The 12,500-nt window shown below is 64.8% G+C and overlaps 1 protein-coding gene across 1 annotated transcript in view; it reads left to right on the top strand.

Annotated features, from left to right (window-relative positions):
* Nucleotides 1-336: 336 nt before the first annotated feature.
* The window catches only part of LOC119091254 (spectrin beta chain, non-erythrocytic 1), a 118,494-nt gene continuing 106,330 nt past the window's right edge, over nt 337-12,500 (top strand). Inside the window, exons 1-8 of the mRNA XM_037213922.1 lie at nt 337-423; nt 2,950-3,066; nt 7,431-7,539; nt 9,002-9,166; nt 10,247-10,359; nt 10,983-11,170; nt 11,450-11,675; nt 12,179-12,310. Coding sequence (XP_037069817.1) covers nt 367-423; nt 2,950-3,066; nt 7,431-7,539; nt 9,002-9,166; nt 10,247-10,359; nt 10,983-11,170; nt 11,450-11,675; nt 12,179-12,310 — 1,107 coding nt within the window. The 5' untranslated portion in view covers nt 337-366. The remainder of the gene's footprint in view (nt 424-2,949; nt 3,067-7,430; nt 7,540-9,001; nt 9,167-10,246; nt 10,360-10,982; nt 11,171-11,449; nt 11,676-12,178; nt 12,311-12,500) is intronic.

Raw genomic sequence — 12,500 nt, 5'->3', positions numbered from 1 at the left:
TTAGGTATGTATGTATGTATCGATCTTATCTATATCTATAGGGTTGCGGCCATCCTGGAGCGTTCTGCGGATTGCTGAGGTGGTGTGGCCTGTATCATTGACATTAACAAGTTAGTTCAGTGGTGCCGCAGCTCATCTCCTTGCCCGACGCGATCACCCTGCACGAAATTTGCACCTTGCGAGAATCGACCGTGGATGTTCCCGTTCGCGCCAGTTGAGTGTTAAGCACGGCCGTGTGTTGTAATACTCGCAGACGCGGATGGAGGGTGGAGGACATCTTCAGCGCCTGGCCGACGGCCGCAAGCTGTTTGCGGCTGCTGGGAGATCATCTCTGGCGAGAAACTCGGCAAGCCCAACAACGGCAAGATGCGCGTGCACAAGATCGAGAACGTCAACAAGTCGCTGGCCTTCCTGCACACGAAGGTGGGTGCCGTCGGACGACCTGGGGCGCCACCGCCGCGCGCGTGAACTGCCGGCCGCGCCAGCTGTGGCTCGGCTGCCGCGTAGTTTGTGTTGTCGCTATCAGCGGGATCTGTGCCGCTGTGCCCAATATGTTCCGCCGTTGCGGCCTTTCTTGCCCGCTTCTCCGCGGTGTCTGAGTGGAGACGACTGTCGGGTCTGTGGACGCCGTGAGCTCACCGAGTCCCTCCCCGGACGGCTGGTGCCGTGCGCTCCGCCTGTTTCTGCCCCGCGCCTGTGGACGCCGTGAGCTCACAGTCCTTCCCCGGACGGCTGGTGCCGTGCCCTCCGCCTGTTTCCGCCCCGCGCCTGTGGCGAGCCGCGCCGCGCCGGTATTCGGTACCGTGTTGCGGTGGCACGGCGCCGCCAGCACGCGTGCCTCGGCACCCCGAGGCATGGCCGAGCTGTGCGCGGCGGCGGCGCGGCGTGTGCTGCGTCACGATCGGCCCGGCCGCCGCCGCCGGGTCGCTCTCTCACGTCACGGTCAGTGAAGTCGGGCCGGCAGACGTTCATGAGCAGCGAGCCGCGGTCTGGCCCGTGTTCATTAGGGGGCTTCATCGACATTTTATATGTATATATATATATATATATATATATATATATATATATATATATATATATATCAAGGTGCGTGTGTGTGATGCGACTGGCGTGAAGGCTGTGGTTAAGTGTATGTTGTCCATCACATGAACGTTACTTGCTTTATGATGTCAGAACTGACAATAGCATCCACGTTGGAGCGGCGAAGAACCTTGGAAATTTCGCCGCGTCTTGCGTACTGTAATTCACAGCCGCTAACTGCTTGGGCACAAAATTTGAACAGTTTGTGCCGTGTTTTTTCGGCTGTAGTTATAATAGAAGAGACGCGACGCGTGTTGTACATTTGTGATGCACATCGCGCAAATTTCACGCAACACGACTCTACGCAGCTATGATTGCGCGGTGCTCAGTTGCGGCCGATAGCCGATCACTGTAGTGTGTAGCGGGTATGTGTAGTACGATTATATCAGGAAAACCTTGAAAACCGTCATCAATTGTGGTCGCCCAGAGGAAAGATGTTGGACTCGGTAATCCCGGCGGTTTCCGGATATGGCTCTCGAACGTACGCAATTGTCTGGCCTGCATACCGGGTAAGTTACTTGGCAACTGGCCAGAGTTCGGTCCCGGAGGGCCGTGACACGGTGGTGTAATGCGCGACAGGAAAAAGACCCCGCCGCATTCCGAGCTGGCTGAAAATGCCAGGGGCCAACCGATTGAACTGGAAGCACGTGACTTGAATGGCGGCTTGGGGTGCGCGTTGACACCCTCTTGATCGGCATGTAGATATTCGGAGTTCAGGCCCGACCGCGCGAATCAGTCGTGACTGAGCCCCAAATAGCGTTTCTAAAACTGACCAGAGCGGCCGCGTGCGATAGCCGCGATCTGCATGACGGGGCAGGTTAGCCACTCCCACCCAGCTCGCCGCCACTCCTGCGCTGCTGGGACAGATGGGGAGGACCCCGTTGCCATGAGGGCGGCATGGGTGGGGGTGCCGGTGACTGATGGGGCTCGTCTGCCGGAAGCGGTGAATCAGCCGGGGCGGAGGGCGGGGGGGCTGCGAAAACCGTACACACGCCCGCCTCCGACCAGCGGTACTTCTGGCCCGCCGGCCGCCGCCAGTCGGCCCGGCGCAGCGGCGACGGCCGGTCCCAGAGCCAGTCTCTGTCTAAAACGGCCGCCGGTCGTCAGGGGGCCGGTCCGGTGTCGAGCTCGTGTCGCGCTGGCGCCGGCGGGGGTTAGGGGAGGGGAGGGGAGGGGGTCTGTCGCCAGGTGGCGCCCCGCCCCGCCGGCTGGACAGCTGCCCGCCTGTGTGCCTGGACCCCGGCCTGCCACGTGAAAGGCTGGACTGACGAGGCGTCCCGCACCCCTCCGCTCGATCGGCCGGGCGCCCCGCGACTGGGCAGTGATGCAGCGCGTGACGTTACGGGTTTGTTGTACATCCGTCACGGTCCGGTCTGTGAACACCGTCAACGGCCCGGTCTGTGTCACATCCCGGTCACGGTCCGGTCTGTATCACAATCTCATCACGCGGTCCGATCCGGCCGGGCCCGTGCGGTGCAGCAGCGCGCGGGCCCGTCTCGTGACGTCTGTGGGGCGTGAGTGGGCCGGCTGCCGCCCCCGGCCGCGCCGCCCTGCGTACCCGCGCGTGTAGGAGGCCGTGCGTGGCGCCCGCGGAGAATCCTGATAGAAGCCACCCACGGCAGCGCTACCAATCACCCTGCTGACGGCGGACCACGGCCGCCTCCCAGGGCTGTTACAAAGTGCGAGAAGGTGGGGGCCAGGCCCGAGCGGCGCTCAGACTTCGCTGAACGTAACTGGTTCACCTTCAGCTGCCTTCGGCGTGACCTACCGAGCGCTGGGCTGACCTGCCGTCCGTGACCTGAGCTGACCCTGCGCCGGTCGACCTGGCCGGGCGGCACTCGACCTGACGGCGCTGGCGTTTGCCCGCAGGTGCGACTGGAGAGCATAGGTGCTGAGGATATCGTGGACGGCAACCCTCGCCTGATCCTGGGCCTCATCTGGACCATCATTCTACGCTTCCAGATCGAAGTCATCGACATCGACATCGTACGTATCCGCACTCGACATGCAACCGTACACCAACGTGACGCCTAGTGATGACGCCGCCCAGCATGTCGCGATCACTCGTCGGCTGTTGAACATTTCTCGCCTGGTGTGAGCTAGGCGCCCTTATAAGGTCATCCAGACCATCCCATGTAAACATGGTTCGCTATTCAACAAGCCTTTGGTCGTGTGAGCTTAACATTCTTTCCTGTCTGCGGTATGACACGCTTGTCAAACTCTGCAATAACCATACGTGTGCAGCAGACGACATATCGCCGACTCCTGTTGTTTGTGTATATTTACCCGGGTCATTCGCTGACACGCGACGGACGACTGGCCGGGGGCTGTGGAGGCCTAGTCTCCGGCCAAATCTCGGGAGACACCCGCAAATAAACGACCGCCATCGCAACCCGGGCGTTGCATCACTCGGAATTGGCCGCCGCGGCGGTCCGGGCGGCCGAAGGCGGGGGCAGGGACGGCCTGGGAGTTGGCGGGCGAGGAGCGAGGACGTGCGCCACCACGGAACTAGCCGACGCGCGGACCACCTGGCCCGGCTCCACCCTCTGAACGGACTCACCGCGGCAGCTGTGGCCCTGAGGAACCGGGCTGTGACAGGCAGGCATTCTCTGCCGGACGGCCGCCGGTGCGCTCCGGGGAGCAGAACGGGACAGCCCGGGGAGCAGAGCGGGACAGCCCGGGAGCAGAGTGGGACAGCCCAGGGAGCAGAGTGAGGCAGCCCGGGGAGCAGAGCGGGACAGCCCGGGAGCAGAGCGGGACAGCCCAGGGAGCAGAGTGAGGCAGCCCGGGGAGCAGAGCGGGACAGCCCGGGGAGCAGAGCGGGACAGCCCAGGGAGCAGAGCGGGACAGCCCGGGAGCAGAGCGGGACAGCCCGGGGAGCAGAGTGGGACAGCCCAGGGAGCAGAGTGAGGCAGCCCGGGGAGCAGAGCGGGACAGCCCGGGAGCAGAGCGGGACAGCCCGGGGAGCAGAGCGGGACAGCCCGGGGAGCAGAGCGGGACAGCCCGGGAGCAGAGCGGGACAGCCTGGGGAGTAGAGCGGGACAGCCCGGGGAGCAGAGCGGGACAGCCCGGGGAGCAGAGCGGGACAGCCCGGGAGCAGAGCGGGACAGCCGGGAGCAGAGCGGGACAGCCCGGGAGCAGCGGACAGCCCAGGGAGCAGAGTGAGGCAGCCCGGAGAGCAGAGCGGGACAGCCCGTGGAGCAGAGCGGGACAGCCCGGGAAGTAGAGCGGGACAGCCCGGGGAGCAGAGCGGGACAGCCCGGGGAGCAGAGCGGGACAGCCTGGGAGTAGAGGGGCAGCCCGGGGAGTAGAGCGGGACAGCCCGGGGAGGAGAGAGCGGGACAGCGGGGAGAAGAGCGGGACAGCCCGGGGAGCAGAGCGGGACAGCCCGGGGAGTAGAGCGGGACAGCCCGGGGAGTAGGGCGGGGCAGCCCGGGAAGCAGAGCGGAGTAGCCCGGGGAGCAGAGCGGGGCAGCCCGGGGAGCAGAGCGGGACAGCCCGGGGAGCATAGCGGGATGGTCCGGGGAACAGAGTGGGATAGCCCGGGGAACAGAGCGAGGCAGCCCGGGAGCAGAGCGAGACAGCCCGGGGAGCGGAGGGAAACGGCCCGGGGAAGAGAGTGGGACAGCACGGGAGCAAAGCGGGGCAGCCCGGGGAGCAGAGCGAAATAGCACAGGAGCAGAGCGGGGCAGCCCGGGGAGCAGAGCGGGACAGCCCGGAGAGCAGGGCGGGACAGCCCGGGGAACAGAGCGACACAGCACAGGAGCAGAGCGGGACAGCGTGGGGAGTAGAGCGGGACAGCCCGGGGAGCAGAGCGGGACAGCGCGGGGAGTTGAGCGGAACAGCCCTGGAAGCAGAACGAGACAACCCGGGGGGCGAGTGGGACAGCCGGGGGCGCAGAGCGGGGCAGCCCGGGGAGCAGAGCGGGACAGCCCGGGGATTAGAGCGGGACAGCCCAGGGAGAGCGGGGACAGCCCGGGAGCAGAGCCGGGACAGCCCGGGAGCAGAGCGGGGCAAACCCGGGAGGAGAGCGGCACAGCAGACCGGCGCGGGCAGAGCTGCAGCGGGCGGCACTCGTAGCCGAGCTGCCGGTCGGGGCGGGCGGGCGCTTTCTAGCAGAGGTCAGCCGGGGGAGAAAGCTGGCCGGCGGCCGAGTCGCCTCACGATGTGTGCAACCGTGCGCCGGTGCCGCGCCGCCCCGCCGCCACCCAGCAACCGGCGCACAGCTGACCGCTTCTGGGCGGGCCCGGCGCTGTCAGCGACCGAGTCATGGAGACGGGGCGGGAAGGCCACGAGGGGCCCGCCGGAGACTCTGAGGCGCTCACACTGGGTAGAAACAATCGCACCCGCCGTGATTTGTATTCGGTGGCACATCTGCGGCATGTAAACTAACCTCGTCGGCGTGTACCTGGCAACCTCCGCCTGATGTGTCCACACCTCCTGTCCGGGGCGGAGAGGCGAAGCTCGCTCTTTCCGAAGGCACTGCACGGAAGCGGAGCCGTGGGCGGCCGTCGGCAGCCGGCCGTGGTAACGCCATGGACGGCGGCCGGTGGCTGCCACGTGACCCGTCTGAGCGCGCTGTGGGCGGCCGGCCTGGCACGCGCCAGCCGCGGCCTCCGCCCGGGCCCGACCGCGTCCGGTTGGCGGCGGCGGCGACGGCTCACTGTCAAGGTCGGCCGCCGCTGCCGCCGTCGGCACCGCCACCAGGCCGGCTGTGTCGGACCGTCACCAGGCGGGCTGTGTCGGACCGTCACTGGATGGGCTGTGTCGGACCGTCACTGGATGGGCTGTGTCGGACCGTCACTGGGCGGGCTGTGTCGGCCCGTCACTGGGCGGGCTGTGTCGGCCCGTCGCTGGACGGCGGTGTCGGGCCGTCACCCGACAGGCTGTGTCGGCCCGTCACTGGACGGGCCGTGTCGGCCGTCGCCGGGTAGGTTGTGTCGGACCGCCACCGGGCCGGCTGTGTCGGTCCGTCACTGGACAGGCTGTGTTACTGGGCCGGCTCTTTTGGCCGGCACCCGCCTTGCGTCCAGCGGACCCGACAGCTGCGCCTGCCGGGTCCGGCCAGCGGGCTGGCGCCGTCGCTGCGTGACCGCCCCGCTCCGCCGGGGAGACCGAGCAGAGCTGGGCCGGCTGACGACTGACAGCCGTTTCCGGGTGGCCGCTGCGTGCGGCGCGCTGCCGGGCTGCCGGCTGGGAGTGGAGGGGGTGGGGCCGCGGCCGCCGCGCCGCTCCCCCGGCCGGCCCCGCCGCCGGCCGGCAGTGCGCACCCGGCAAGGTCACAGGGCGGCCGGCGCGCCCGTGCGCCGCGCCACCCGGCCGCACGCCGCCGTGGCGCGCCGGCCGCCGCCGCCCGGCCGCTCGGATTGTGGCGGCCGGCGGCCGGCGGGAGTCACGCGGACCTCTGACACACTGTCACGCGGCACCCCGGGCCGCCAGTCACGCCCGTCGCTGATGCATACCAAGCTCCGCGCGGGACGTATATGGTGCGGCGGCCAGCTCCGTCCCGCTGACGAGGGGGGGGGGGGGGGGCAGAGTGTCGGCTCACCGAACCTCTCCCGGGCACTATCACGTGCTTAGTCCGGCCGGCGACGCTCAGCCGTTGGTCGCCTGCACTCACTCCACACGTCCACTCGCCGATATGGCCGGTGATATCATCGCCAGCGATCCTGAGGGCTGTCCGAATCCCTTTGATGACGCAGGCGGCGAGCGTTGGCCGCCCGTCGGCCCTGACCGGGCTTCCGGCGTGCTGGTTATAGGCCGTTGGCGGCGGATGTAACGCTGGCGCCGCCGCGCTGCGCCGCTTTCAGTGGGCGTGTTGAGCGCCATCTGTTCCGGCGCTGGCGGCGGCCAGACGCGAACAATGGGCCCCCGTCCCCGGCGGGGCTGTTCGCTCCACGGTTGCGGGTCGCTGTAGCCAACGCCTGTTACATTGCACGTCGTTAGTCTCATATGTAGCTGTAATTGTTCCGCTCTTTTGCTCAGTTTGTCGACCTTTGGGGTGGCGAAATGTGGGCTTTGCACCGCATCATCGACGATTTTTAATGGGCTCATGGGCCACCTGGGATCACAGCCTTAGAGCAGAAACTGCTCACCGCGTTAGAAGAATTGTAGTGCATCCACCATAGATTGCACAGTTACGTTGCTTCGTGTTAGGTAACTATGTGCTTAGCTGCGTGTGTTTTAAACTTGCTTCTGTGCTTGACTTGTGCGAGACAGTCAAGCGTTTTCATTAGTTCCTTTCTGCTGTCGGCACGACAAGTCTGACGAGCGCAGTGTCCCAGTCCTGTGGCTTGGCAGGGACAACAGTGGGACGTAGCTGTCCTAACTCTGCCCCACGCTGTCGGCAGGATGAGACGAACGAGTCGAGCGAGAAGAAGTCGGCCAAGGACGCGCTGCTGCTCTGGTGCCAGCGGAAGACGGCCGGCTACAAGGGCGTTCAGATCAACGACTTCTCCTGTAAGCGGGGCGTGGCCGTCGCCGCGTAGTCAGCTCCGGAGTCTTCACATCCAGCCCATGTCCAGCCCATGTCCAGTCTAACCGTGGCCCGCGGTGCCTGGGGCCGGCGGACCGGTGACGCGCCTGCAGGGGGAATCGCAGGGTCGGTACGGATCGGTGTCGGCATGGCTAGCTCTGTTATGCTCGTGGCTGGCTCCGGTATGCTCGCGACTGGAGGGCGAACGGTCGGAGTCGGCCGGCTCTCCTCTCAACTGCGGTCAGAGTCGGCCGGCTCTTCCCTCAACTGGAGGGCGAGCGGTCGGAGCCGGCCGGCTCTCCTCTCAACTGGAGGGCGAGCGGTCGGAGTCGGCCGGCTCTCCTCTCCACTGGAGGGCGAGCGGTCGGAGTCGGCCGGCTCTCCTCTCCACTGGAGGGCGAGCGGTCGGAGTCGGTCGGCTCTCCTCTCAACTGGAGGGCGAACGGTCGGAGTCGGTCGGCTCTCCTCTCAACTGGAGGGCGAGCGGGTCGGGTGTCGAACCGGGCTCTCCTCTCAACCGGAGGGCGAGCGGTCGGAGTCGACCGGTTCTCCTTTCCACCGGTGGCGAGCGGTCGGATTCTGCTTGCCCTCCTCCCCTCCGTCTCGGCTGGGTTGCGCCTTTCTTCAGACTTGTCCCTGCATCGTCTGGGCGTTCTAAAGTCGATCTGGCCTTGTCGTGTCTGTTGGATTGAGGCATTGCGCGGCCGTGCCCCCCCCCCCCCCCCCCTCCTTCTGCCCCGCCGCCGGCCTGTTCGGCTGTGATTGATTTACTGTCGCTTTGTTTGGGCCATTCGGAAGGCGTGACGTTTTCAATCGAGGTCCGGAGCAAGAAAGTTGTGAATGCCCAGTAAAAACTCCGATGGTTAATCCCAACGATATTCAATCCAGAATCAGAATTCAGAATCCATCCCGATATTCAAATCCAATGACTTAACAACATCAAATCTAACAAAACCGAGACGGGCGTGACATGCCCTGTCAGCACCGGAACACATGTCTGCGCCGTAGTGGCCGTTGCCATCATTTTTTTTTCTGGGGGGGGGGGGGGGGCGTTTTGTGCCGATGCCCGGTCTGCTGTGTGCACGCTGGCTGCTGAGCCTGCCCGTCCGTGTGGTGAGAGCCGTGACAGGCGCGGGGACACTCCGCATCACTGTGGTCTGGACGCGGGTGTGAGCTGTTGCAGCTATGAAGGCCGCACCAGGGAATCTCTGGTATTCGGACCCATGCTCTGATTCAGGGTGTTGTGATTACCAAGGCCATGGCTCTGTACGGGCGTATCGGATGCAGGTCTGTGCTGCGGTGAGCGCCCGTGTCGTGCCTCTGGCACGCTGTCTGCTGTACTCTGACCCGCGCTCATGCACCGACGTCTCTTGTTCAGCGCCGGCTCCGGCGTGACGTCACAGACGCTGCACCTGAGGTCGCCAGCTGACTCCCCGCTCGTTACAGCGTCCTGGAGGAGCGGCATGGGCTTCAACGCGCTGATCCACGCCCACCGGCCGGACCTGATTGACTACGACGCCCTTCAGCCGGGACGCCACCTGGACAACCTGAACAACGCGTTCGAGTGGCCCAGAAGGACTTGGGCATCCACCGGCTTGCTGGACGCCGAGGGTGAAGACGGGCGCCTCGGGAACGCAGCCGGCCGGGACTGAGGGAGCCGAGGGGAGGCGGGGAGTGGGCACCACCAAACCCTGCCCGAGCACCATCGACACCGTCTCCCGCCTCCTCCGCCTCGCCCTCCCGACTCATTAACTTCTCAACTGGCGCTTCATCCACGCCCCGGTCCTGCGGTCGCGTCTTTCCATTGCGGGATAGTTGGAGTGTTTTGGCTGCCGCTGTGAGCGGCGGTAGATGGCCAGCATGGGCGCGGGTGGCGGTGGGGCGCCCGCGGCCATGTCATCAGCCGTGTTCGGAAGGGGGGGGGGGGGGGGGGTGGCGCCGCAGCGCGCTGCTGCTGGTCCCAGCTGCGTTGCCAACTTTGAGTGCCCGCTAGCTCTCGCCGACCCCGAGTGCCCGCCAGCTCTGGCCGACCCTGAGTGCCCGCCAGCACTGGCCGACCCCGAGTGCCCGCCAGCACTGGCCGACCGCGCCGGGCTGTGCGTCCCTCCCGCCGGCTAACTCGTTCCCGCTGAGCAGTCCTTCTGCTCCGCTTCTGTTGAGCCACCCAGCGACGGCAGCTCGGGGCGCAGTTTTTCCGTGAGCAGCGTTTGCAGGCGTATGTGTCAGCGAGGCGGAATGGCAGCTTGCAGTGTCTGCTACGCTTATCACTCGCCAACTGCTGCCAATCCGAGGTCTTTTTGCTCCTCTTATGTAGCAGAATTGAAAGGTTCACTATTTTGCGTAATGGCTCCAAGGTCCGTGTTGACTCACGCCAGATTGTTTACAGCCGCGCGTTGTTTGCAGATCGAACTCATACGCGCCTTGTTTTGAGCCTGCGCAGTTCAGCATTATCACCACTCCTCCTCGGCGCTTTCTTGCGCGAATTGAAATTCCTCCACGGCGAAAGCTTTTCCTCTGCCTTGTGCAAGTCAAAATAATGCACTATTTTCCGTCGAATAAGGCTAACAAGGGCACGATAGGCCCCGAATGCGCAAAAGACGGGCATGACTGATCGTTGCACAGGACACCTAATTGTTGAACAACCTTGACGTGTGTGTTCTACTGTGTGCTGTTACGCCATCCTATTTTCAGACATTGATGTCAACAAGCCTGACGAGAAGTCCGTGATGACGTATGTGGCGTCGTACTACCACACCTTCGCCAAGATGAAGTCGGAGATCAAGGGCGGCAAGAGGATCGCCAACGTGAGTGCGGGCCGGCGGTGCGGCCCGTCCGGCTCTGGCAGCCGCCTGTCGCTCCGGCGGCGGCCGTCCGGGTGCCGTTCCGCCGACGCCTCGCGGACTCGTGGCCCGGCGCGCTCCGCCGCCGCCCGGCCGGCCGGCTCGCTCCACTCTAGGGATCCAAACACAGTCGCTGTCGGAGTCGGTGTCACAGTCTGGGTCGGTGCGATCGGTTGATGGGATGCCGCGGACCCGGCATCGCCAGCTTACCCCTGGACATGCCCAGTCACGGGGTCACGAGGTCATTCTTTCCGCAATGGATAGCCGATTACGTACAAAATCATTGGATCATTCAGCACACATGCTATCGCCATGAGGTAATGCGCCCATCCCTGTTGCTGAAAATGGGAAAATAAATTAGTCGCGTTTTGCGACGGCAGTGCAGCTGAATTAATCGTTTTCCTCTTGGCCAGTGGACGTGGCCGCGATGCGGCCGCGTTGTAGAGCTAACGGCATGACCGTGTCCGGCCGTGTTTTGTACGTGGCACACATTCTCGGTGTGTGAAGCCGCGCTCCGGGCGTGAGACGAGAGCGAGCTGGTGCGGGCGCGTGGTGGACTGACGCTACCTGGTCCTCTCCGTCGTCAGCTGGTGGGTCAGATGATGGAGGTGGACCGACTGCAGGAGCGCTACATCGTGCTCACCTCCGCGCTGCTCGAGTGGATCCAGCTCAAGATCACGGTGCTGGAGGACAGGGAGTTCCCCAACTCACTCGAGGGCATCCAGAAGGAGCTGCTCAAGTTCAAAAGCTACCGAACAGAGGAGAAACCGCCCAAGTAAGCACTCGATCGGCTGGTTTCGGTAGGCGTGGGCGGGGAAGATCTCAGGGATCGGAAGGCAGTGCGACGCGTCGTGAGCTGGCGTTGGGGGGGAGGTGGGGGGGGGGGGCAGCTGGTGACCGGCCGTCAAGCGTGCGACGGCGTACCAACGTTTGTCGTCAGCTCACGCCGTGGAATATCTCCAGCAGTGGCGAGCTGGTCGTGTGCGGCGCCCTGCGTTTGTGACGCTGTGTTTCGGGCCCGACTGACGGCAGCCCCGGCCGCGGCGCTCGCCAGGTTCCGGGAGCGGAGCGAGATCGAAGCGCTCTTCTTCGACATCAACACCAAGCTGAAGGCGCTCAACAAGCCGGCCTTCTCGCCGCCTGAGGGTCGGCTGATCCACGACATCGAGAAGACGTGGACGCAGCTGGACAAGGCCGAGCACGCGCGCGAGGTGGCGCTGCGCGCCGAGCTGCAGCGTCAGGAGAGGCTTGAGCAGCTCGCCTACAAGTTCGAGAGGAAGGTGAGCGGATGGACGAGAGAGACAAAGAGAGCGCGCGCGGCGCAGACCGCTGCGGGCGCTCTGACCGACGGGGTGGAGGCGGACAGGGGGTTGAGGAGTGAGTGGTGGTAGTAGATAGAGTGACGGGATTGGGAGGGGAGGGAGGGCAGAGCGCTGTAGATGGCGGTCGCTAGAGGCTGTGGCATAGAGAGACAAGCAGTTACGGTGGAACATCTGGTGTGAGGGCTGCTCCGGATGTTATGCAGTTGAACCCTGGAATGACCGGGAGTCCCACTTTGTGTGTATTTTCGCGCAGGTCCTCCAGTGACTCGCGACGATAAACCACACTTGTTTGGCAACCCTCGGACGGATTTGTGAAAACTGACCGCTGACCACTGACCACTGATCTCTGACCGCTGACCTGACTGACCACTGACCACTGACCACTGACCACTGACCACTGACCGCTGACCGCTAGCCACTGACCGCCGACCGCTGACCGCTGACCTCTTCTCCGTCCGCAGGGCGTACTGCGCGAAGGCTACCTGAAGGAGATGATTCAGGTGCTGTCCGACCCGCGCTACGGCAGCAACGTCACACAGGTGGAGGCCACCGTGAAGAAGCACGAGGCCATCAGCGCCGACATCCTGGCTAGGGTAGGTGGGCCCGCCGCGCTCTCCCGCGGCCCGTCCGGGCGAGACATCTGCTCTCCGTGTGTCGACCCTCGGCCGCTGCGCGACGTGTTGTGTCCACTGGGCAACGCTGCCTTCGATACTCGAATGCCTTTTATGTTTTGTTCTCTCGTTTGCTGTCCCGAACAGTCACCGCAGCGAAGGCTGAGCGAAG

This window comes from Pollicipes pollicipes, unplaced genomic scaffold (genome assembly GCF_011947565.3).
Source record: "Pollicipes pollicipes isolate AB1234 unplaced genomic scaffold, Ppol_2.1 Scaffold_3447;HRSCAF=4054_pilon_pilon_pilon, whole genome shotgun sequence".
Classification (NCBI taxonomy): Eukaryota; Metazoa; Arthropoda; class Thecostraca; order Pollicipedomorpha; family Pollicipedidae; genus Pollicipes; species Pollicipes pollicipes.
This window is presented reverse-complemented; position numbering and strand designations above follow the sequence as displayed.